General features: G+C 46.5%; 2 protein-coding genes across 2 annotated transcripts in view; both read left to right on the top strand.

Moving 5' to 3' along the window:
- Positions 1 to 1,052: 1,052 nt before the first annotated feature.
- On the top strand, positions 1,053 to 4,891 carry LOC310748726 (unconventional myosin-XV-like; the record flags this gene model as incomplete). The annotated part of the gene is made up of 2 exons (XM_083584569.1): positions 1,053 to 4,734; positions 4,827 to 4,891. 2 exons carry the CDS (start codon positions 1,053 to 1,055, stop codon positions 4,889 to 4,891), a joined length of 3,747 nt encoding a protein of 1,248 aa, XP_083440695.1.
- Positions 4,890 to 26,254, top strand: part of MYO15A (myosin XVA) — a 93,344-nt gene continuing 71,979 nt past the window's right edge. Inside the window, exons 1-15 of the mRNA XM_083585514.1 lie at positions 4,890 to 5,198; positions 8,625 to 8,707; positions 9,272 to 9,335; positions 10,445 to 10,554; positions 11,195 to 11,269; positions 11,485 to 11,575; positions 13,230 to 13,333; positions 18,874 to 18,940; positions 20,114 to 20,227; positions 20,447 to 20,608; positions 22,468 to 22,581; positions 24,200 to 24,258; positions 24,417 to 24,540; positions 25,473 to 25,568; positions 25,908 to 26,039. Coding sequence (XP_083441640.1) covers positions 4,932 to 5,198; positions 8,625 to 8,707; positions 9,272 to 9,335; positions 10,445 to 10,554; positions 11,195 to 11,269; positions 11,485 to 11,575; positions 13,230 to 13,333; positions 18,874 to 18,940; positions 20,114 to 20,227; positions 20,447 to 20,608; positions 22,468 to 22,581; positions 24,200 to 24,258; positions 24,417 to 24,540; positions 25,473 to 25,568; positions 25,908 to 26,039 — 1,662 coding nt within the window. The 5' untranslated portion in view covers positions 4,890 to 4,931. The remainder of the gene's footprint in view (positions 5,199 to 8,624; positions 8,708 to 9,271; positions 9,336 to 10,444; positions 10,555 to 11,194; positions 11,270 to 11,484; positions 11,576 to 13,229; positions 13,334 to 18,873; positions 18,941 to 20,113; positions 20,228 to 20,446; positions 20,609 to 22,467; positions 22,582 to 24,199; positions 24,259 to 24,416; positions 24,541 to 25,472; positions 25,569 to 25,907; positions 26,040 to 26,254) is intronic.

Raw genomic sequence — 26,254 nt, 5'->3', positions numbered from 1 at the left:
GCCCTCACTGGTTCTGATTTAAAAGAGAGGTAGAGCTGGGTATCATCCGCATACTGATGAACACCCAGCCCAAACCTCCTGATGATCTCTCCCAGCGGCCTAAGAGGGGACATGATAGAGGTGCCATACCTTTTGGCTGCAGTTGGATGGGGTTGAAAAAATGAAAAGAGTAGGGTTGGGGTTCTGGGTTTCCATTCTCTTCCCCAGTCCTTGCCCAACCTGGTGCCTTCTAGATATTGCTAGACTCCAATGCTCATCATCCCTGACCTTGGGCTGTGCTGCCCAGGGCTGATCAGAGGCGGGTGCAGCAATATCTGCAGGGCACCAGGTTGGGCAAGGCTGCTTTAAAAAAAAAAAAAAGCTTTATTTCTCCTTTGGAAGGATGTCTCCGTGGGGAGATGGAGCTGCCCAGTTACATTATTCATATGTATGTGAGCCCAGGAAGATACAGTTACATTCCAGCCTCTCAGTCAGTGACTATACCTTGACTTTTTAACTCCCGGCACCCTGTAGAAAACAGCAAATTGAAAAATCGCCTGACCGGCAGGTTGTTGTGGAAACCTGGAGAGGGGCACTGAGGACAATTTCCCCCACAGAACAATAAGGAGAAAGACTTCTGCAAGATAAGTCTCGGAAGCAACCTCTGCTGTGGCCAGATCCTGCGTTAGTTCTTAACTTTCTCGGGGGGAATTAAAGAGGTCAACGTCACACCATCCGAAGCATAGGAAAAAACACAGTGATACCTGCAGGGAGTTGCCCAATCCGGTCAGAAGGTAAATTAAGAGAAGGCTGTTCTCTCTTTCTCTCTCTGCCTCTCCCCCTGAAGTTCTGAAGAGGGCAATTTTAATACGGGGGGAAATGTTCCCACTTTTGCTGCAAAGGTCTTGAGGCCGGGTTCCAGATCTGAAGAAGCACCATGCGTGTGTTGCCCTGATAATTTCTTCCTTGCTTCTGTCTCCATGGGCATTCCTGTCTACCTCTGCCCAAGGGCAAACCCCGTGGCAAAGTGGCCGAGAGAAAGAAGAGGATGAGCCTCTTTCGACACCAAGAAAATGGTTAAGAAAGGGAAAGATGCCAAGAAGGGGAAGAAGGAGGCCGTCAGCGACTCCGAAGAGGTGTCGGAGGCTGACCAAAATGCTGAGGGGAGTGAGGTGGGCAGCGAGGTGGCGGAGGTAGCGGAGGTGGCAGAGGTGGCGGAAGTGGTAGAAGAAGAGGAGATTGAAGAAGACCCGAAGGCTAAAAAAGGGAAAGACAAGAAAGGGGGGTTGGCCAAATTTGGTAAGAAAGGGGCAGCCAAAGGCAAGAAAGGGGCAGCGGAAGAGGAGGCTGTGGTGGTGGAGGAGGAGGAAGATGCCTCTGGGAAGAAGAAAGGAAAGCCGCTGAAAGGCGCCTCCAAGCTGGTCATCGGCCTGGCGACTGACGATGCCAAGAAGAAGAAAGGGGCCAAGAAGGAGCAAGCCAAAGCCCAGCTGAAAGGGGCCACCAAGGCCATGACGATAGCCAAGAAGGAGGATCCGCCCCCTAGGAGGCGGAGCTTGAAGAGCACGTCCAAGTTCTTGATGGGCTTCCGAGGGCTGGGCCCAAAGAAGAGCCGCAAGAAAGGCCAGTTCAAGAACGCCTCCCGCTTCTTCTGGGGGCTGAAGAAGCACAGCACCACAAAGAAGTCCAAGAAGAACAAGGGCATCCTCAAGTCCACCTCCAACATCATGATGCGCTTTAAGTCCCTTGGGAAGAAGAAGAAGAAGGAGAGGAAGAAAGAGGCGCCGCCCAAGACTGAGGGGAAGAAGTCGACCTTCATGCTGATACGCTTTGGCGGTGGGAAAGCTGCAGGCAAAGGGTTATTTGGCGGCCTGTGCCGGAAGAGGAAGGTGGGCAACTTCAAGCCCCGGGCCGAGATCGTCAGCAACGTTGCAGCTGCAACCAGCTGGCTGACCAGGAGATTCCTGGCCAAACACGGCCGGTGCACCTGCGATGGAAAGGTCACCAATGAATCCTGGCTGACCAAGATTGGAGCCAAGAAGCTGCCCTTCCCATCGGGGGATGAGGTTCTGAAGCACAAAGCTAACATGAGGAAGACCCCAGGAGGCAAGAGTACCCTCTACAGCCAGGCCCAGGAAGACTTCGGCTACTGGGAGGATGTGGATTCTGCCACCCCTCTGAATTTCTACGATGACTGCCAAGAGGAAGATTATTATGACCCAGAGGCGTGTGATGGTGAGCATGATGACAGGTGTCCAGCGGATGAAGAACCTGGACCATTTGAGGAGCCGGTGGAGTTCTATGAGCAAGACCAGTATGACTATCCTAACCGTGAAAATCCAGATTATGAACCCTCTGCAAGCTATTCTCCGTACGAATCTTATGATGACTTCGGGAGTGGATATGAAGAGGGCGAAGGGACACATGGGCCCCATTTTGCAGGGGAAGATGAACTGGGGTATCCTGATGATGGCACCTACTCTCAGCACGAAGTCAGCTACAGCGAGCACGAATGGTCCCCTCAGACACAGTCTTCATACAACCCGTACGCCTATCCATTGGATGACATTGTGGAGACAGACGAAACGGAAGGAGCTGTGGAAGAACAGGGCCGCTACCCCACTGCGCTCTCCAATTCTTCCTTTTTTGATCAGCAAGGGATGGGAGAAAATTTGCCTTCCAAGCTGTCTGTGAAAAGAGGCTTCCGGCTTTTCCCAAGGCCTCAGGTGAAACTCTTTGGCACAGACAAGCTTGATGTCTCCCTCCCTCCTTCACCACACATTCCGCTTGCCAGTTTTGATCTAGAGGAGGAGGAAGAGGAAGAAGAATCAGAGCCCTTGACATCTCCTTTTGCCCAGTTTGATGATCAGACTCTAGAGCCTCCCAGGTCACCGAGGACTTTCTCAAAGCTGCTCCCTGGCTGTTTCGTTCGGAAGCTTCAAAGGCCTCTCTCCCCAGACTCGCCCAGAAGGCATTTGATCCCAGCTGCGAATAATCCTAGCTTCTCCCCCAGAGAATTTGGAAGCCCTCTGGGGCAGTTCCTACAAAGATCTCTCTCACAACCAAAGCCCATACTCAAGCACCGCGGAAATGATGGACCGAGCAGGCCTACTACGCCATCTCCAACTAGGAGAACTCTGTCTTCACCATTAGGAGAGAGTAGGCGTATGGGGCCACCTTCTCCTCAGCTGGGGGCAAGGCTCTCTCAAATGGTCAGTTTAGCATCTTCTCCTCAATCAATGAGGCGGTTTGGGGCTCCAGGGAGGCACGGCAGTGGCCTCGCTCCTTCTCACCCTGCAGCGAGACTACAAGATGCTCTTCAGGAAGAGCTGCACAACACACTTCCATTTGCCCGGTTGTCTTCCTACACAAAGACACACCAAGAAGGCCCCAGCTCACCTCAGAGGGAATTCAGCCAAACAGCCAACTCTCCCTCTTCTCTAAAACAAAGTACAAGGTCATATGGCTTAAATAGGCCTCAGACTGGCTTCCACGTTCCTGAGATAAGTAACCCTTATCAGCAGTTGTCTGGTGGCCACCAGCCCTCAAGGTCCTCCTCTTCTTCATGGTCAACAATCATGCATGGAAGTCCTTCCCTCCAGCGGAGGAACTCACCTACTTCTGGGGCTCCTCCTCCTTTGAAGAGAGTCATTTCACCACCAGAAAATGCTACTCCATCATGGGGACATAGGCCGGCTGCCACAGGGAACCCATCAGAAAATGCCACCTTCCGCTCACCTTCATCCCCTAGACCAACAGCACGTAATCCTTTTATGAGCCAACGCACTCCATCCTCCTCTAGTTTAGGAGGAGTCAGTAGTCACAGGACCGAGGCCCCTTTGAGCCATCCTTCATTTCATGGCTCCGTCAAATCCATTACTTCCAAGTTCCAGGATGCTATGTCAAATAGGACCCCCGGAAGATTTGCCTCAGCGGGCTTCCATAATCCCACCACCGGAAGATTGAAAGCCCCTCCCTCACCTCAACCATCTCTCAGGAATTTTGGCTCGCCTCCCATCCAAAACCCTTTCCAGCCGCCAAGGAGAACGAGCCCCCCTCCTGTGGATGCTCAAGCCATGCTCCCCCAAGCTTGGAGCAGGCAGCAAGAGCCCCCGACCAAAGCCGTGAAACCATTAATGAGAAACCAGTTCATGAGGCAGTTTGGCTCCCAGTCCCCCAATTTGTCTGCCAGGAGCTCCCCTCACATGTTTACGCAGCAAGGGAGCCGGAGGGTCACCATCAGGGAGTCTCCGAGAAACTCGTCTCCTCTCACCGAGGCTTTTGATGGTGCCAATGGACCAGGAGAGGATCAGTGGCTACAGCAGCAACAGCAGCAGCAGCAGAGGTGGGACCGTGTTTCTGGAAATGGAAGGCCAGCAGCCTGGAATCCCTCACCCAAGACAAGAGCCTCCGGAAGCCTGAGGAGCCTTTCGAATCTGTCTGTGCCCTCGAGTCCTGTTCCCAGCACCCGGCAGGCCTACCTGCAGCGCGTCGGACAGCCATTAGCTGGGATGGCCCAGGCTGTTTCGTCCATCAGGCGTCCCCCTTCCCTGACAAAAAGCAGCACGAAAGATAGGAATGCGTCCCAGGCACGGGCTGATCACATCCCTGGACAGTTGCCCCCCTTTTCCAGGAGTCTATTTTATGAGGATGCTCCTCCTCCACCGCCTCCGCCACCGCCATCATCGAAGCAAGCAGGGTTGGCCGGCCACTCCCGGTCACCGACTCCGAAACTGGCCCGCAAGGCCTGGGATAGTAATTGGTCCTACGCCATTTCTGGGGGCAATCCTGGCCACGTGGGAGGGCCCAACCTCAGCCCCTTGTCCCAAAGGGCAGCTTCGTTTAAGGGGGCCGCCTACAACATGGGAAGGGGGAGCCCTCCTCTTCCCCGTTCCTCACCCTTTCGGAATAACCACCTGGGAAGCTGGGAAGCTGCCTATTCGCCCGCCGAGATGCATGAAAACGACGCGGAGGACAGCTTTGGGAGGTACGCAGTCGTCATGCCCCAGATCCAGCGGATCGGCTCTTCCTTCAGGAGGAAATCCCGCATGCAAAACCAGAACAGCCCCCGGCACCAGGCAGCCAACGATTGGGCCTCGGGGAGCTTGAACCCATCGACATCTTTCCAGGGAGCCAGTGGCTTGGCTTGGTACCTGACACGGGGGTCGACGATGCACCACACGGAATTTGGTGGGATGAGCAAGAGGTGGCGGTGCAAGGTAATTGAAGGGGAGCTATTTTGTGATGGGGAGGGGGAAGGGGAGTGGAGCAGAACAGGGCCGGCCCTATCGTTAGGCAGAGTGTGGTAACTGTCTCAGGCGGCGGATGTTCAGGGGAGGGCAGCTTCCCTAGCTGTTTCTTCTCTGGCCTCTTCTGGGAGGCAAGAGTTTGATTTGGCACAATACCTGTCCTGTGCCCCCATAACTAGCCGAGTGCCCTCAGGATCCTGTTGCCCCTGTAATTAAGTAAGATTCAACTGTCCATGAAATCTGTTTGTGTGGGGAGCATCTTGCCCTTCTCCTTGGGTCGGCCCTGGTCTGGGAACTAGGGGTGGGTGGAAGTGGAAAGGTTATCCTGAACCGGACTTTTCTGTCCAGGTTCTCTTGGAATTCTGGATCAGGTTCACTCGCAAGGTCTCACTTCGGGATGGGAAGTAATTCAGTTACGTTTGCAATTATATGAGCCTGCTGGATGAGGCCAGTGGCCCATCTAGTCCAGACTCCTGTTCTCACAGTCACCCCTCCTGCTTTTTCCAGCAACTGGAATTCAGAAACATTTGCTGCCTCTGACAGTGGAGGCAAACCACAGCCATCAGGGTTAGTAGCCCCTTTTAGAGGCACAAGCTGCCTGTCCGAGCGAAAGAGCTGTATGTAAATTTAGGGACCTGATCTCCGACATGGAGCTGGCATGGAACAGGAGGAGAGTATTAATTAGAGCGAAGCTGACTCCTGCTGCCTTGAGCAGAGCTGCCTGAAGCGGATCATCGTTCAAAGCCCAGCTTTGAGGAGCTTATCTTTTGATACGTATTTGCTTACCAATCTTCAGCCGCCACCTTTACAGACTCAATACCAACAAACAGGGCACCATGGCAGGCTTGAAAACGAGATTCTGCCTGTAAGCAAAGTCACTTAAATAACACAGACAGAGCCCAGGGAGAAAAGTCTCGATAACACTTTACTGGGCGAAACTGAACAACAACAGTGTATTATTTGAGGAGAAAGGAATAGAGAGGTTTTGTCTTTCTTAGTTCCGGCTTTGTGCATGGAGGGAGACATACAACCAAACATACAGAGGAAAACTCCCTCAGAAGTACTCAGCCAATCAGGGCTCGTGTTACCTCAGTAAAGATCAGGCCACTCTGCATGGTTGCTAAGCAACATCTTCTCTTCCACCACTTTCTTGGGGATTATCCATACCTTTCCTAGAAGCAGTGGGAATGTTTATAGAGAGCCAGTATGGTGTGAAGGTTAGAGCGTTGGTTTTGAACTTGAGAGATCAGGGTTCAAATCCCCACTTTTCCATGAAGCTTACTAGGTGTTAAAATGAAGCAGGAGGGAAATCATCTATGCTCTCTTGAGCTACTTGGAAAAGGGATAGGATAAAAATTTACTTTTAAAAAAATTGTTTGGTGTTTCAAAAGCATCAGGGATAGAGCCAACTTGTGCCTAGGTTGCACTGGTGCAGGTGGGGGGCTTGCATAATCATGTGTTCTTTTGTAGTGTGTGTGTGTGTGTGTGTGTGTGTGTGTGTGTGTGTGTGTATTTACACACACAACCGATGCATAGAAATCTAGAATATCAAGGAGGGGTCTAGGTCTGACATGCTAGTTTTCTATGGGGAAGGGGTTTTGGGTTGTTTTTTAGTGCACGCAAGATAATTCAATCATTTCAGTGCCTACCTGCAGTCTGAAATGATTCAGCCGAGACACGGCATGACGACTTGAGAAAGAATTAGGACTTGGTAGCCCCTTACTCTAGATACCTTTTAACCATTTGTTGTTTTACTTACAGTCAAAGTGGCTAAAGGGTTAGGAATGGGGGGTTGGAGGGCACCTGGGGGTTCCTCAGGAGTTTAGCAGGGGCCCTTCAATACAACTATTAGTCGCAGCAGGCAAATTTGCTCCCTTGCTCCTGCTCTTGGGCCACATTCACGCCATGCATTTAATGTACTATAATACCACTCATGGCTTCCCCCAGAGAATTCTGGGAGATGTAGTTTGTGAAGTGTGCTGAGGGTTGTTAGGAGGCCCCTATTCCTGTCCCAGAGCTACAATTCCCAGAGTTCCCTGTGAAGAGAGACTGGCTGTTAAACCACTCTGACAGCGTTCAGGCCACGAGGACGGGGCAGCTCCTGCCCCACAATTCCTCCCCCAGGCAGCTTATATATCCTCTCAATCACTCTATATATCTATCAGGACGGGTGTCAGGGTCAGGTCAGCAATATGTCACAAGATGTCGGTGAAGTTAACTCTATTCAAACAAACAAACAAACAAACAAACAAACAAACAAACAAACAAACAACAGTTCAGGCCAAGTAAGCACCCCAACTCTTCCCGGTTGATCTTGTCCCAATAAGGCAGTTGTGAGGACTGAAGGTCCACAGCTCTCTAAGTCTATTTCTTCTCCAGGTCCTTCCCAAGCAATCTGAGACGCCTTCATCTTCCCTTTCTTTGCTCCACCCTCTTCATTCCTTTTCATGTTCTGGGAGACAAGCGGGGATAGGAGCTTGTCACATCAGGAGGGAAAGATTCCCTGGACTCTTCACCAGCCTGACGCATCTCTGCCTCCTGCCCCCTCTCCTCTCCAGCCTCCGCTCTGCTTCTGACTCTGGACTCCTCTCTACCACAGCCTCTTCCTGCTCATTAAACCCTGTTACCTTTTCAGCTTCCAGCACATCCTCTTCCCAGTCTTCTCCCTCTGACCACTCGTCGTTGTCCCACCCCAATCCCCTGGCTCTGAGCCTTCTTCCCTCGGGGGCTCCCTGGTTGGTTCCTCCCACCGCTCCTCTGTATCCAACCAGCCCATGACAATATTCTATAAATCACTTCATATATGGTGCCCTGCGTCTTGAACCAGCCACTGTCACAACCACCCCAGGTGCCTTATTCAGGAATAGTTTTGTAGTCTTGTATTTTCCCCCCGGTTGTATAACTGCTCTCTTTTTTAATTGATAAGTTCCAATGCATTGATATTGTTTGCCATACAGGGGTGCCTTGGTTTATGAACTTAATCCGTTCCAGAAGTCTGTTCTTAAACCAAAGTGTTCTTAAACCAAGGTGTGCTTTCCCATAGCAGCAGGGGATTCAATTTACAAATGGAACACACCCAACAGGAAGTGAAACATGTTCTGCTTCAAAGGCAAAGTTCACAAACCAAAACACCTATTTTCAGGTTTGCAGCGTTCTTAATCCAAGTTGTTCATAAACTAAGCTGTGCTTAAACCAAGGTACCACTGTATTTTATTGCAGAAAGCCGCTTTGAGAACGGGTGTTACAAGCAATAAATAATACCCTGAATAATAAATGCACTGATTGCATGTATTTGCATACAAAAGATCACCTGCGTTTTCCTTGAGGGTCAAGTGCATGGGGACGTGGATCTGAGCATGTGCTGATTTTATTGCCTTTTCCTCTCTGCAAATATAGATGCACACCACCCACAGCTTGCAATGTCCAGCCCACCCACTGCAGCACGGGGATAATGCTGTGGAAGACATGACCCAGCTGGAGTAAGTTGACTGCTGTCGGATAATTTAATTTAAGGAACGCTTGGAATCTGGTGGCTTTCCAGGTGCAAATGCTGGGAATCCCAGACAAATATTGTGAATGTCCAAAATGATGAATGTGAATGTCCAAAACTCTCTGCCCCTCTGGACTAAGGATGTTGGGGAAATAGAGCGAAAATGGGAGTAGAAATTGCCGGTGCTTGCTTGTTTGCCCCATGTCCACAATGGAAATTAATTCAGCGAATATGGTTGGTGTTTGCTCTTGTTGCTTTCTGTCTGCAAATGATACGTAATTGATTGAGACTCAGGCTTCCTCAACCTCGGCCCTCCAGATGTTTTGAGACTACAATTCCCATCATCCCTGACCACTGGTCCTGCTAGCTAGGGTTCATGGGAGTTGTAGGCCAAAAACATCTGGAGGACCGAGGTTGAGGAAGCCTGGATAATGTCTTCCCTGACCCCCCCATGTGCATTGCATTTTCTTTGGGGTACAACAACCTAATGATAACATAACTAATACATAACAAATAGTCTTTGAAAGAACTCCTTTCTTTCTGTACACTGCAGAGACCTCCAGGAGAATGCGGTTCTTAACAACATCAGGTTGAGGTTTGACCGGGGACTAATTTATGTAAGTTGGTTGTTGTCCTTTCGCTTTTGCTTATTTCCAAAGCTTAATGAACTACTGGGAAAGAACCCAGTATGGTGATGTGGATGCAGTGTTGGCCCATGGAGACCTGGGTTCAAATCCTCACTAAGCCACAAAGCACTCTGGGCGATCTTGGGATTGTTGTAGCAATAAAAGTGGGAACTGGGGTTGGGAGGTGGGAAGTGAACTCTGTATACAAGCCATCCCCCAACCAACTAAGCGCCCATCAGTTCCAGCAACATATGGCTGTTTGCCGGCTGGGTCTGATGGGAGCTGTTATCCAAAACATATGGAGGGCACCAGAAGGCAAGTGCACACCATCCAGCTCGTAGGGGCGGGGAAGGATGAAATAAAGATGCAATGATTAAAGTAAATTAAAAATAGGGGATTTTTAAATTAACAAATGCATAAATGAAAGCAAAATATAGGAAGATGAAGGAAAAGGTTCTGGAGGAGCTCCAAGTAAAGCTAAGGTTACATCCAGTAGGTTCCGTTCTTGCTTATTTGTGGTTTTGATACACAAAGCACCCAATTACTTTTGAGTAACCACCCAACCAAGTAAGTTGGGTTATTTATTAATGAGTAACTGTGCTGCTTGGTAGGGTTCTACTTCACTTGACTGTGCTTGGTGTTCAATACACACACAGAGAGAAGCCTGGTTTGCACATAATGCTAATCCATTACGGTTTGTTTAACAAACCAGGAGTTGTCCCACAGACAATCAAACAATCCATGACTTGTTTCTCCATAGTTTGTTTCGTTTTGCGGGATCTTTTGTCTTGTGCTTTTGTGGCTTTGTGAATGTCTTATCCAAACAAATCTTGGTTAAGGAAAGGTTCTGGGATTTCAAGCTGGACTTAAAACAAATCAGGGTTCATAAACCGACAGCAAACCATGGCTTCAGATCATGTTGTGTGTTTTTTTGCAATAAACAAATCATAGTTAAATGTTCACATGTAAAACTAAACCATGGTTTAATAGGCAAGAATGGAATAAACCATGGCTTAGCATTATGTGTGAAGCAGGTCGTAGTGTCATGCATGCATTCAGAGCTTATCCCCTTCCACTGAATTTATCTCTTTCTCTTCTAGACCTATATAGGTAGTATCTTAGTGTCTGTGAATCCTTACAAAATGTACAACATCTACGGGACAGACCACGTGCTGCAATATGAAGGGAAAGCCTTGGGGGAGAACCCACCGTAAGTCTCTGCTGCTTACAGATTAGATCTGGAGGCAACACGCTGTGTATTGTTCACTTCCAAAGAAGTGCATGCTTTTTAAAAAGCATGGCTACAGAGGTATTCTGGAAAGTATGTGTGTATGTCTGCTGAAATCTCAGGAGCCAGAGCAGTGGCTAAGTAACACATAAAGCAGTCTTATCTTGAGTCAGACCATCACTCCATCTTGTCCAATCCAGCCTTCGCCAACCTGATGTTCTCTAGATGTTGTGGACTATAACCTCTATTGGCCCTGGTTACCATGGCAGTGCTAGCCATGGGCTGATAGGAGTTGTAGTCCAAAACCTGTGGACAACATCGGGTTGGTGAAGGTTGGTCTAATTTGACAGGAAGTGGCTCTCAAGGATCTTGGGTAGATAAATGTTCTTCCCAGCTGTTGAGGACTTGGAGGGGAAAGGTCAGTACAATAAAGGTACTTCCTGCATTTCAGTGTGTTGCCAGTGTCCTCTAGAACTGCTTCCCTCCAGGCACCCAGTCCCAGAACACTGTGGTTCCTACTGTCAATGCAGGTGCGCTGGAATGTTAGCTTGATGGAAGCACATCACTGATATCTGCATTGCAATTTAAGCCAGATTTTTAAATCCTCTCTTCCTTTTTGCAGGCACCTTTTCGCAATCACCAATATCGCCTACAGCAAACTGAGAGATGCCAAAATCAACCAGTGTATTATTATCAGGTGAGCTTTCTGTGCCACTTCTGAGTGCAACACCTTCCATCTTCCTGTTGGCAAGGCTGGTGCGTTCCATTAAGGCAAGCTAGCCCATAACCTCCTCCAGTTCTGCAAGTGTTTGCAAGACCCATACATAACCCACAAGCATGTATGTTTTAGCATCGCAAGGAAGAGATGATAATAAATAACTAGGGCTGTCTTCTTCACCTGATTGCTTGTAGTGGCGAAAGTGGTTCGGGCAAAACGGAAGCCACCAAACTGATCCTCCGTTACCTGGCAGCGATAAATCAGAAGCACACTGCAACACAGCAGGTACAACAACCCGACTGAAGGCAGCCGAGCCAGTCCAAGACCAGGGGCTCATTCTGACTTCCTTTTGCACCATGCTTTCCAGGCACAGATCTGGGCTTTAAAGCTTTGTGTCTGAGTGCTGTTGAGTTTTCCTGTCCCAGCGTTTACCCAGGAAAACCCACGTTTAACTGCTGAACTAGAGCAAATGTCGATCTGTAGAAAATGTGATTGCTTTTTGCTCCAATTCAGCAGTAAAATGCAAGTTTTCCCAGGAAAAGGACTGGGACCAAAAAACAAACTGCTTGGATGCAGAGCTTTGAAGGCCAGGTCGGTGCCTGAAAACATGGCACAAAAGGAAGTCTGGATGAGCCCCTAAACTGATTAAAAGGTCTTGAGTCTCCATCTCCGGGGTGGCACTGCCAAGCTTGTTTGATGGGCAACTGCAAAGGGGATGGGTTGGAGAACGTGAGCCATTCTGAGCTTTTTAAAAAACCTGATCAATTGCACACTGATTGCCTCCCAACCTCTGCTTCCTTCATGCACTTCCGCAGATAGAGGTACAGAGAAGCCGTGTGCAGTGTGAATGTTTTGCCGTGATTTAATAGAGTGAAACCAAGGGTTGATTAAATTGCATGCAGATTGGTCCCTCATTTGCCTTGGTCTAATCTGAGCTTAACTACTGAGGGGTTACTCTGCCCATTCCCATTCCTCTGTGCTTGGGTTAGCTACCACCGATCTGGATAATCAAGAATTAAGGGTCAGTTGCTTCTTAGGAGGTGCCTTGAAGGATGGTGACCTGTACGCAAGGGGTTGCATTGGAGGGTCCAACCTTCAAGTTTACTGTGAAAAGGCAGCTTCTAAGGTTGCCCCATATGCCTTACCCTATTTGTTTTGGGGTACTGGGGAAGGATCTGAGTCAGTGCCGGATTTACGTATAAGCTAAACAAGCTATAGCTTTGGGCCCCACTCTCTTGGGGCCCCCCAAAAATTTTTTAGGGGAAAAAACTGGCATGTATATTTCCAAAATGTAAGATAAAAACAAATAAAATAAAACCTACGGTACATACAGCAACAGTGTTTTGTGTTGTGTAGGCTCCTATGATGTACATATTTTGTTATGTGCAAATGGCTTTAGATACCTATTAGGTCCAGAAATTACCATGTAGCATATATTCAACACAAAAAAACCCATAAAAACCACACTCAGTCAAGGGTGGGTTGATTGTTCCAGGGGTTAAACTGCAAATGTGTGAGCCCTTAGCACATTGCATGTGTGCAGCCTTTGCCTTCCATGTGAATATCCACATGTGCTGTACACCTGCAACATTGCAGCTGATGGGTCAGTCTTCATTGCTGTGAAATGTGCACATCTTGGCACCCTTGGCAGAGTTCTTGATCCTCAGATGCACCCAGCTAAGCCCCGGAGCATAGACCATCTACACCTGGCCCTTGGGATGCTCTCCAAGCCACTCCTTTCTCTGAGACGCACCCCTCACTCGCCCTGCTGAGCACCCTCCTTGCATGATGGGTCTCCCTAGCGTGGGGAGACGACCCCATTATTTGTTGTGGAGTTTGAGCTTTAAATGAAAGAAACAATATCCTCCCCCTCATTGCTGCATGCCGGTGTGCTTTCTCCTCCTGTTTTGTATTTCGCTTTATGCGGCGGTCGAGTCAGATCCTTGAAGCGACTCCTCTGCTGGAATCCTTCGGAAATGCCAAGACGGTGCGGAACGACAACTCCAGCAGGTTTGGGAAATTTGTGGAACTCTTTCTGGAGGAGTAAGTAACCACACGCCCTGCGTCTTTCTGTAGTTTTTCTCCTCTGTCCTTCCGCCTGCATACTTAATGCTCCCATACGACCCTGCCTGAACACATAGTCCCTGATCCTAATGCCCCTACCCTGGGCTAGATCAAGGGAGTTGTAGTCAACGTTAGTCCTGCTCAGAGTAGACCCATTGAAATTAATGGCCATGGCTAACTTTGAACTACTAATTTCAATGGGTCTACTAACTTCAATGAGGCTACAACCCACTGGCAGACAATCCAGGCTTCCAGCCCGTGAGATATTGGGCTCATGTTAGGGGGTGGCCCAGAGGGCATGAGCCCAAGATCTTTTGCATCAGGACCCAGATCTCCTGCCCTTCTCCCTCCCGTTTAAAAAAGCTTTTTTATTGCTTACTTGCTTGTAAGGCTGTTGTGTAAACTGCAAAGCACCATTCTCATTTGCCCAAAGGCACCTTATACAATATAAAATTAGCACATGCATAGGGTCCTCTGCCCTGAGCAGGAATGAGCTGAGAAATTAAATTCAGTTCACATTTCAGTAATTCGCCCTTCCCAAAACAATCAGAGAACCAAAATGCAGCCATCCTTCAAAATGTGCACCTTTTCTGAATTTTGCAGTGCATTTCTCCACCATGTAGCGTATGCAAAAATGCATAGCGTAAATCTTTCTTGAAATCTTTCACATAAAAGTGAAAATAATGTATTAGGGGAAATTGCTTTGCAAAAAAAATGTGTAGTTTAGGGGAAATTGCATACAAATGGGTGTATTAAGAGAAATTTGCACTAAAATGTTGATTAATTTTCATGAGGACATACTTCTAAGGGGAAACATGCACAGGATTCTGCTGTTTAACCACCCCCGCCCCCCAAACCCAGTGCAGATGAAGGAATTGTAAGCCATCCTACTACTCTGCCTTTGGGCTAGTTAATGGTGGTGCTTTGTAAGGCCAGAGGTGTCCCAAGAGCAGGAGCAGCCAACCTAGTGTCCTCCAGATGGTTAACTCCATGTCCCATCATCCCCAGACAGCTTGGCCAATGCTCAGGGATGATGGGAGTTGTAGTCCCAAACATCTGGAGAGCAACACGTTGCCTATCCCTGCCCTAGAGGTGGGCATTCCTTTCCCTTATTTTGTGATGTTTTAATGGTGGTATTGTGCTTTTTGGTATACCCAGCCACAATATTTTTCTCGTGAACTGGCAGTTAATTAGTTAATTAATTTTTTAAACAACTACATAAAATTGCCCAAAATGCTGTGGTCATCTTCTGAGACCCTTCTCCAGAGATGAGGCAATCAAAGAAAGGGCCTTTTCAGTAGTGGCTCCCTGCTAGGGAAATACTCTCCCCAATGAGGTTCACCTGGTGCCAAGTCTCATGTCTCTCCAATGCCTGATCAGCAACTTTTTATTTACCCAGGCCTTTCTATATAGTAGCTCTTAGATCTGCTTCAGCACTGCTGCTACTTATTTTACCTTGCTTTGCTGCTTATCGTCAGATTCTATAGTGTTTTGGGACGTGGGTGGCGCTGTGGCACCTATGCAAACCACAGTTTATTGTTACAACTGACTCAGGCTTCTGGGAATTCAGGAACTGGGCATGGCTGCCACAGCCCTGGGCTGGCCCTATTGATATGTTGGTACACAATATGCTCTTCCTTTCTCATGGCGTCTCAAGTTTGAAATAATAGAAAGTACCTTCTACTGGGTCCAGGATCCTATAGTTGTAAATCAGGCTGGATATTTATTTATTTTTCTATTATGTTTTTATTGTAATTTTACTGGTGTTAGCCGCCCTGAGCCCAGCTCTGGCCGGGGAGGGCAGGGTATAAATAAAATAATAATAATAATAATAATAATTATTATTATTATTATTATTATTATTATTATTATTATTATTAGAAATTGTGTCTTGTCGGAATGTAGAAGTGTTGTAAGCCAAAAATAGCTGATCTCCTGAGTTTATGCCAATAAAACTCAGAAATGTGAGGAGTCAGGATTCCAACATTGTTTATTGCAAAGCAATAGGTTGCAGTCGGATCATTCCACAAAACTGCAACACCACTTGGTGGTCCAGGCAGTGGTGTTTATAAAGTTTCAAACAAAGTATTTGAATTTTCACCAGTCATATACATCATTACCTCATTTCATGATTAATATCCATGCGCAATTGTTGTTGTTGTTTAGTCGTTTAGTCGTGTCCGACTCTTCGTGACCCCATGGACCAGAGCACGCCAGGCACTTCTGTCTTCCACTGCCTCCCGCAGTTTAGTCAGACTCATGTTTGTAGCTTCGAAGACACTATCCAACCATCTCGTCCTCTGTCGTCCCCTTCTCCTTGTGCCCTCCATCTTTCCCAACATCAGGGTCTTTTCCAGGGAGTCTTCTCTTCTCATGAGGTGGCCAAAGTATTGGAGCCTCAGCTTCACGATCTGTCCTTCCAGTGAGCACTCAGGGCTGATTTCCTTAAGAATGGATAGGTTTGATCTTCTTGCAGTCCATGGGACTCTCAAGAGTCTCCTCCAGCACCATAATTCAAAAGCATCAATTCTTCGACGATCAGCCTTCTTTATGGTCCAGCTCTCACTTCCATACATCACTACTGGGAAAACCATAGCTTTTACTATACGGACCTTTGTTGGCAAGGTGATGTCTCTACTTTTTAAGATGCTGTCTAGGTTGGTCATTGCTTTCCTCCCAAGAAGCAGGCGTCTCTTAATTTCGTGGCTGCTGTCACCATCTGCAGTGATCATGGAACCCAAGAAAGTAAAATCTCTCACTGCCTCCATTTCTTCTCCTTCTATTTGCCAGGAGGTGATGGGACCAGTGGCCATGATCTTCGTTTTTTGATGTTGAGCTTCAGACCATATTTTGCGCTCTCCTCTTTTACCCTCAATAAAAGGTTCTTTAATTCCTCCTCACTTTCTGCCATCAAGGTTGTGTCATCTGCATATCTGAGGTTGTTGATATTTCTTCCAGCAATCTTAATTCCGGCTAGGGATTCATCCAGTCCAGCCTTTCGCATGATGAATTCTGCATATAAGTTAAATAACCAGGGAGACAATATACAGCCTTGTCGTACTCCTTTCCCAATTTTGAACCAATCAGTTGTTCCATATCCAGTTCTAACTGTAGCTTCTTGTCCCACATAGAGATTTCTCAGGAGACAGATGAGGTGATCAGGCACTCCCATTTCTTTAAGAACTTGCCATAGTTTGCTGTGGTCAACACAGTCAAAGGCTTTTGCATAGTCAATGAAGCAGAAGTAGATGTCTTTCTGGAACTCTCTGGCTTTCTCCATAATCCAGCGCATGTTTGCAATTTGGTCTCTAGTTCCTCTGCCTCTTCTAAATCCAGCTTGCTCTTCTGGGAGTTCTCGGTCCACATACTGCTTGAGCCTTCCTTGTAGAATTTTAAGCATAACCTTGCTAGCGTGTGAAATGAGTGCAATTGTGCGGTAGTTGGAGCATTCTTTAGCACTGCCCTTCTTTGGGATTGGGATGTAGACTGATCTTCTCCAATCCTCTGGCCACTGCTGAGTTTTCCAAACTTGCTGGCATATTGAGTGTAGCACCTTAACAGCATCATCTTTTAAAATTTTAAATAGTTCAGCTGGAATACCATCACTTCCACTGGCCTTGTTATTTGCAGTGCTTTCTAAGGCCCATTTGACTTCACTCTCCAGGATGTCTGGCTCAAGGTCAGCAACCCCACTACCTGGGGTGTACGAGGCATCCATTTCTTTCTGGTATAATTCCTCTGTGTATTCTTGCCACCTCTTCTTGATGTCTTCTGCTTCTGTTAGGTCCTTACCACTTTTGTCCTTTATTATGGCAATCTTTGAACGAAATGTTCCTTTCATATCTCCAATTTTCTTGAACAGATCTCTGGTTCTTCCCATTCTGTTGTTTTCCTCTATTTCTTTGCATTGCTCGTTTAAGAAGGCCTTCTTGTCTCTCCTTGCTATTTTTTGGAAATCTGCATTCAATTTCCTGTATCTTTCTCTATCTCCCTCGCATTTTGCTTGCCTTCTCTCCCCCGCTATTTGCAAGGCCTCATTGGACAGCCACTTTGCTTTCTTGCATTTCCTTTTCATTGGGATGGTTTTCGTTGCTGCCTCCTGTATAATGTTGCGAGCCTCCATCCATAGTTCTTCAGGCACTCTGTCTAGCAAATCTAAATCCTTAAACCTGTTCCTCACTTCCACTGTGTATTCATAAGGGATTTGATTTAGATTGTATCTTACCGGCCCAGTGGTTTTTCCTACTTTCTTCAGTTTAAGCTTGAATTTTGCTATAAGAAGCTGATGATCCGAGCCACAGTCAGCTCCAGGTCTTGTTTTTGCTGCCTGTATTGAGCTTCTCCATCTTTGGCTGCAGAGAATATAATCAATCTGATTTCGATGCTGCCCATCTGGTGATGTCCACGTGTAGAGTCGTCTCTTGTGTTGTTGGAAAAGCGTGTTTGTGATGACCAGCTTGTTCTCTTGACAGAACTCTATTAGCCTTTGCCCTGCTTCATTTTGCTCTCCGAGGCCAAACTTGCCCGTTGTTCCTTTTATCTCTTGATTCCCTACTTTAGCATTCCAATCCCCTATAATGAGAAGAACATCCTTCTTTGGTGTCGCTTCTATAAGGTGTTGTAAGTCTTCATAGAACTGGTCAATTTCAGTTTCTTCAGCACCAGTAGTTGGTGCATAAACTTGGATTACTGTTATGTTAAAAGGTCTGCCTTGGATTCGTATCGAGATCATTCTATCATTTTTGAGATTGCATCCCAGTACAGCTTTCGCCACTCTTTTGTTGACTATGAGGGCCACTCCATTTCTTTTCCGGGTTTCTTGCCCACAGTAGTAGATATGATGGTCATCCGAACTGAATTCGCCCATTCCTGTCCATTTTAGTTCACTGATGCCCAGGATGTCAATATTTATTCTTGCCATCTCATTTTTGACCACATCCAACTTACCCAGGTTCATGGTTCTTACATTCCAGGTTCCTATGCAATATTTTTCTTTACAGCATTGGACTTTCCTTTCGCTTCCAGGCATATCCGCAACTGAACGTCCTTTCGGCTTTAGCCCAGCCGCTTCATCAGCTCTGGATCTACTTGTACTTGTCCTCCGCTCTTCCCCAGTAGCATGTTGGACGCCTTCCGACCTGAGGGGCTCATCTTCCAGCGTCATAACTTTTATATGCCTGTTGTCTTTGTCCATGGAGTTTTCTTGGCAGGGATACTGGAGTGGCTTGCCGGTTCCTCCTCCAGGTGGATCACGTTTGGTCAAAACTCTCCACTATGACCTGTTCATCTTGGGTGCCCTGCTCGGCATAGTTCATAGCTTCTCTGAGTTCTTCAAGCCCCTTCGCCACGGCAAGGCAGTGATCCATGAAGGGGATCCATGCGCAATAAGCACTGGCAATTTCTGCTGATTAAGTTCTGATTCCCACCGTGTTGTGTTACATTGTGTTAGTGTGCTTGTTGGGAATCTGTGTCACGGGACGGAAAAGACCCAACACAAGTATTAAATTTTGTCTCTGCAGCAATGGGTTCATTTGTGGTGCCATTACTTCTCAGTACCTTCTGGAGAAATCAAGGGTCGTCTTTCAGGTGAGGCTCTGTACTTCTCCTTCATTTCCCTAATAATCTTCTGATGTAAGCAAGGGCAGCTTTTTAAAAGAAAGATGGCTCCTCCATCTACTTTGCAGATGTTCTGTGGCCAAGCTACTGAGTCATTTCCCTGACTTGTAAAATGTTGCAAGGTGGGAGAGAACTCTTAGGAGAAAGACGAGCTTTTCCCAAGAGTTCTGCAGGAGAGTTTGGAAATAGCAGGCCAGTTCTAAATCTATCTTTCTATTTATTAATTGCCTTTATATTCTATTTTTTTTATCCAAGGACCTCAATTTTAAATTTTTATTTTTAAAAAAAATTGTATTATGCTCTTCATCTGAAGATCTCAGGGTGGTTCACAGTTGACATACATGGTTCTTCCTCCTTCCTCATGAGCTTCATGGCCAAGTGGGGATTTGAACTTGGGTCTCCCAGGTCCACGTCTTACACTCGAACCACTACACCACACTGGCTCCCATCAATCCAACAAAAGGACACTTGCCACATGGCTACATAAAATATTAGGCAGGTATTTTAGAATCATAGAATTGTAGAGTTGGAAGGGACCGCAAGGGTCATCTAGTCCAGCCCCCTGCAATGCAGGAATCTTTTGGCCAAGGTGGGAATCAAACCCACAGCCCTGAGATTAAGAGTCTCATGCTCTCTAGACTGAGCCATATTGTTTCCTATGCCTGCTAAAACATTTTTATTTAGGCAAGCCTACTGAGACATGTACTTTTATTTTGTGTTTGTGTGTGCGCTGTTGATTTTTATCCATATTTTGATAATTTTTGTTTGCTTTTTTATCATTATTTTTAAATGAATATTTTATACTATTATGTTAACCACTTAAGGTGTTTTTTATTATTAAATTGTACTTTATATCTGCATAAAAATGCGTATATACTGCTATTCATTAAAAATATATGAGCAGCTTACAACAATTATGCATAAAACCATAGAATTTTATATATATATATATATATATATATATATATATATATATATATATATATAAAGTTTAAATTAGACATCAGCTATTCATACAAAAAAAATTATGTATCGCTATTTAAAAATAAATCAGCACATAAATGCAATCTGTCTCATGCTGTTTGTATGTCCATATTTGTCCTGGTAATAATTCCCTCTTGTATTCTCTGCCTTGCCATATAGTCCAATAACGAACGGAACTACCATATATTTTACGAGATGCTGGCTGGCCTCCCTGCTCAGCAGAAGCGGAAATTCGGCCTTCAAGAGGCAGAAACATACTATTACCTGAACCAGGTATGGGCCTCTCCTTGAAATGCCTATGGAACAGAAGGAGAAAAGTGCTGGATATTATTCTTACAAAATACCCAAACATTTCAATCAAGGAGGAATGGTCTCTGTCCCAGGCAGTGGTCCCAATCACATATGGGTCTTGGCCAGGGGCAGAGAGCCTTTTTCACCCCAGGGTCTGCATTCCCTTGCGGGGAACAAATGCCTCCCTTTCATCGTATGTAGGGAGGTAACTGCGAGATTCCTGGCAAGGTGGACACTGAGGATTTTCACCGCTTGCTCGACGCCATGGAAATCCTGCACTTCACTGCCCACGATCAGGACAGCATCTTCCGCATGTTGTCTTCCATTCTACACTTGGGGAATGTCTACTTTGAAAAATACGAGGTTAGTTACCGGGATGGAAATATAAGTCTAGTGTGCATTCTAAGGAAAGGCTAAAAAAACCCCTATAAACCACTCCACTTCTTCCAGAGTGAGGAAGCAGGAAGCTTCGAGATGTAGTCTGGTTGGCTGCGTGGTGCCTTGATGTTTTCCTCCTGACTACGTGGTCCCTGACTGCCTGGATCATGTAGCCAGCAAGAACTTTCAATTGTATTGGTGCAAAGAGGGGGGAGGCAAGCAAGAGCGAACCAGTGTGAAAAATGTAAATTGGCGTGTGGGGAGGTCAACTCCCATTTTCACACATGAAAACTGGGCAAAGCTGACCCAGTGTGCGGCTGCTGTGAGAAAGGCAAATCCCATGCTGGGGTTAACTAGGAAAGGAATTGAAAATAAAACTGCTGATATCATAATGCCGACTAAACAAATCAATGGGGCGGCTGCATTTGGAATACCGTGTACTGTTCTGGTCGCCTCATCTCAAAAAGGGTATTGTAGCTGTATATTTTCAGGACCCACCTGGTTTTTATGAACATAGATTGCTTTAAACTGCTTTGAATATTGTTTTAATGTTGTAACCTGCCCTGGGACCTTAGGGTGAAGGGCAGGTAATAAACAGACAAATATACATACTAACTAACTAACTAACAAACAAACAAATATTACAATTGGAGAAGGTTCAGAAAAAGACAACTAAAATAATCAGGCAATGGGGGTGACTCTATGAAGAAAGGTTGCAGCATTTGGGACTTCCAAGTATAGCGAAAGAGGTGGCATAATACTTACAAGTTTATAAAATGATGCTTGTTGTGGGAAAAAGAAAAGAGACAAGTTTTTCTCCTCCTCTTGTTGGACGCAGTGCCAGATTGCCAGATAGGCAGAGTAGGCACCAGCCTATGGGCTCCAAACCTTTGGGGAGGGGGCACGACAACAGATCAAAATAATATTGATTTGATCTTGAAACAAAGTTAAAAGTTCAAGCTTTCTTAGTTCAATGTTATCCTACTAGAGCATGCACACAAGGGGCCCCTCGAGATTTCGACTGCCTAGGGGCCTCAACAGGGTTTAATCTGGCACTGGTTGGACAGGAAAGGAAGCTGACTGTTGAAAAACGTTGGACAGATAAATTAAACAAAGGACTTCTTATGCAATGCAATGTTAAACTTTGGAACTCACTCCCACAGGAGGCAGTGAGGGTCACCAACTTCAGTGACTTTAAAATAAAAGTAAAGGGACCCCTGACTGTTAGGTCCAGTCACAAACGACTCTGGGCTTGCGATGCTCATCTCGCTTTACTGGCCGAGGGAGCCAGCGTACAGCTCCCGGGTCATGTGGCCAGCATGACTAAGCCGCTTCTGGCAAACCAGAGCAGCACACGGAAATGCCGTTTACCTTCCCGCTGGAGCGGTACCTATTTATCTACTTGCACTTTGTGCTTTCGAACTGCTAGGTTGGAAGGAGCAGGGACTGAGCAATGGGAGCTCACCCCGTGGCGGGGATTCAAACCCCCAACCTTCCGATCAGCAAGGTTGGTTTAACTCACAGTGCCACCCACGTCCCTTGGCTTTAAAATAAGATTGGACAAATTAATGGAGGAGAGAGTTGTCAGTGGTTACTTGTCATGATGGCAAGAGGCAATAATGCTTCAGAATACCAGTTGCCACAAGAAGGGAATGTGCTGCTCTTGGGTCCTCCTTGTGCGTTTCCCACAGGCACCTGATTGACTTCTGTGATGACCAGATGCTGGAGGAGGTGCTGCCTTATCCAGCAGCCTGTTTTTGCTGTATGTTCTTGAATGTCAACCATAAATAAATATAAGGTCGCCCAGCCTCTTTGCAAACATGCCTTGACTTGGTACTTTGCAGACAGATTGCCAGGAGGTGGCTTCGGTGGTGAGCGCCCGGGAGATCCGTGTTGTGGCTGATCTGTTGAAAATCTCCCCCGAGGGCTTGCAGAAGTCCATCACCTTCAAAGTGACGGTAAAGGGGCAGGCAGCCCTGAGTGCGGGGCTGGGAGGATGGGCACCGAAGGGCAGGTGTCTGTTGCTCTGCTTTTGGGCCAAGAACAGTTAAAGGGTTCATGAGGCAGAGACCCTTTTATTCTGACCCGGAATTCTGAACTGTTTTTAAAAAAACCTGGAGTGTTGAATATTTTGTGCTGCTTCCATGCAATGCATCTATTTGTTGCCTTTAATTATAGAATCATATACAGTGGTACCTTGGGTTACATACGCTTCAGGTTACATACGCTTCAGGTTACACACTCCGCTAACCTAGAAATAGTGCTTCAGGTTAAGAACTTTGCTTCAGGATAAGAACAGAAATCGGGCTCCGGCGGCATGGTGGCAGCAGGAGGCCCCATTAGCTAAAGTGGTGCTTCAGGTTAAGAACAGTTTCAGGTTAAGAATGGACCTCCGGAACAAATTAAGTACTTAACCCGAGGTACCACTGTAATTTTAGAGTTGAAAGGGCTCCAAGGTTCATCTAGTCCAACTCCCTACAATGCAGGGATTCCTGCTCAGAGTTGTTCCTGGGTTGTCTCGAACCACCAACCTCTTGGTTAACAGCCAGATGCACTGACCCACAGGCGGGCTCTATTGTTTGTCTGATAGTTTTTAATTATTATTATAATAAATTGTGCTCTTAATATTTTGTCATAAGCTGCCCAGGGAATGTTTGTTTATTATGGGCTTCTGTATAAACATAACCATAAATTATAGTAATAATAGGCATGGTTACTCAGCAGGTTGCTCAGGGAGGGACAAGTTATTCCCTTCCCTTGGTGATGAATTGCTTAGACCAAAGAGTGTTGTTATGCCCTGTATGTTACATTGCAGGAAGGAGAATGTGGTCACCTGACTTCTTGGTAAAAAGTTTCTGCCTAGAGGTATCTCATTGATTACTGCAGTCATCCTTGCCCCCCAGCCAGTTGACCTGGTGGGACAGTGGATGGACTCAAGAGCTTCCAGTTTGAGCCCAGCAGCACCTGTGGATTAGGACGGGGGATAGATAGATAAAACTTTATTCATATTAGCCAATGGCCATAGCAACAATAAAACATTACAGTATACGCAGAAAGGGAAACTTGATATAAGAGCACAATTTAAAGTCCTGAATCAGCAGCCAGTTAGTGGCCCTTATTCTGATTGCTCCTGCTATAAACCTAGCAATCTTTGTTGTTATCGGCTCATTTTGGTCTGATAGAAGAAAGGACATTGTGGCAGTGGTTGAGCGTCCTGGGATGGTTAGTACGAGTGGGGAGATGATCTCATTCCTCAGGTCTTTGCAGAGAGTGCAAGACAGGAGGACGTGTGCCGCTGTTTCGGTGCTACCATCTCCACAGGGGCAAAGACGTTTCTCAGGCGGGATGAATCGACCCTCAAGTACCGCAGATGGCAAAACACCCAGTCTTGCAAGTGTAAAAGCACGTCTATGTTTTGGGATAATAAGTTTGTGCAGATATGGGGCCAGAGAATCAAAATGGAAAGGTGTTAGGACGGGGGAGATTCCATGAGGTGGTGGGGACATGATATTTTGTGTGACTGGTGCCAACCATTGGAGGGAGGCCATCTTTCTTCTTCCTTCGCTTTCTCAACAGGAAACCATGAGAGAAAAGATATACACACCCCTCACTGTCGACAGTGCCGTTGATGCCAGGTAAACAGAAGCCCCATCCATCTCCACAACCGTAACGGAGAGAGCCATGTGTAAATACTGCAACTCACCCTCAGCACCCCTGCTTGTGACTTTGTCTTCTTCCATTTCTTTGCCCACGGCGCTTGTGCATGTGTTTTTTCCTTTCCTCTTTCCCTCAGAGATGCCATTGCCAAGATCCTCTACTCCTTGCTCTTCAGCTGGCTCATCGACAGGATTAACAGGCTCACCTACCCCAGGCAAGAAACCCTGTCCATCGCCGTCTTGGATATCTATGGCTTTGAGGTGAGGGAAGAAGCGTTCAGCCAATTACAACTGGGGCCTTCCCCAGAAACTGCTATTTGGTGCCCAACACAAATGTCCCTTGACAAAGGACCTAAGATACAGGGGAGGAGAAGGATAGAATAACACACACACACCCAGTGCCCCCAGAATGGTGCTTATCATGTCGAGGTGGCTGGTGTTCTCTGGGACTGACTGGGTGGAAGCAGGGCTGGATTGAGGTTTGATGAGGCCCTAAGCTATTGAAGGTAATGGGACCCTTTATATGTCCAGCTGTCCTTTGTCAACAAGAAATTGTCACTGTTTTTTGTGTTGAATATATACTATATGGTAATTTATGGACCTAATAGGTATCTAAAGACATTTGCACATAACAAAATATGTATTTTATCAAAGTAATTTATTTTTTATCTTATATTTTGGAGATGTACATCCAGGTACATCAGGTTTTTTTCCTTTAAGTTTTTTTGGGGGCCCCCAAGAGAGTGAGGCCCTAAGCCATAGCTTGTTTAGCTTATACATAAATCCGGCACTGGGTGGAAGGCAGGGAGACTGACAGTAGATGGAGCCATAGTGAAAAACAGGCAAAGACAACTTATTGCCTCCATCCTCCGCCCTGATGGGTTCTTCATGGGGCAGCACTGAGACTAATAATCCAGCAGGCAGGACCACCTACTGGACTGTAAGAAAGACAGGAGGCAGGTATGGGCTGGCAGAGGGCAGACAGAGACTAGTGGGGCCGTGCCCTGCTTGCCCCTGATGAATTAGCCTCCAGCGCTGCAATGGCTGCTGCTTCTGATATTCCCGGAGGCAGGCTCAGTTCGAGAATAGCAGGCTGGGCTATGGAGCTCTTCTCCTCTATACTGGGTAGCCTAAAGTAGCCTTTTGCTCTGCATGTACACATTTTTTAAACTTGCGGTCTGAATTTTGAATAGGATCTGGGCTTCAACAGCTTTGAGCAGTTGTGCATCAATTACGCAAATGAGTATCTCCAATTCTTCTTCAACAAGATTGTCTTCAAGGAGGAGCAGGTGAGGCCAGAATCCACCCTTACCACCATTCTTAGGATTTTAGAGCATCACATTTTTTGACGGATCTGCTGCTATGTTTCACTGGGTGTGTGTGTTTGTTTGTGTGTGTTTAATGCTGATATGTTTCATTTTCCTGTTTGCTCTTTTTGTTATAGCTTGCTATTTTTGGTCATTTGTTTTTAAATGATGTGTGTCCCTTTGGAAAATTTGTCATAGGCAGGATTCAAATATCAATAAATAAGTAAATGAAAGCAGCTGGAGCTGCAGGCGTCAGTTCATTTGGTGAGGGTGGAGGGGCAGCAGATACAAATCTAACTAATAAATACATTCTGTATTCAGGAGGAATATATCCGGGAGCATCTTGAGTGGAGAGAAATACCTTTCAATGACAACCAGCCTTGCATTGACCTCATTGCCCAAAGGCCTTATGGGATTTTAAGGATCCTGGATGACCAGAGCAGTTTCCCTCAGGTATCACTTGGTGCTGGGTAGAATCCATGCTGAAATATACTCAGAGTCGCAAAGTGATTTCATGCTCTTTATTCAGCTCATAGTGGTGAGGAGGAATGAATGAATGTCCGCTCAAAGTATCTGCTTTATATACATTATTTACACAATGGGCTGCACATGATTGGCTAATTCCGGAATTCTACTGTAAGCCAATCAGGTTGTGGATTCACTTCTAT

Source organism: Podarcis filfolensis (assembly GCF_964270895.1).
Source record: "Podarcis filfolensis genome assembly, chromosome: 14".
NCBI classification, from domain to species: domain Eukaryota; kingdom Metazoa; phylum Chordata; class Lepidosauria; order Squamata; family Lacertidae; genus Podarcis; species Podarcis filfolensis.
This window is presented reverse-complemented; position numbering and strand designations above follow the sequence as displayed.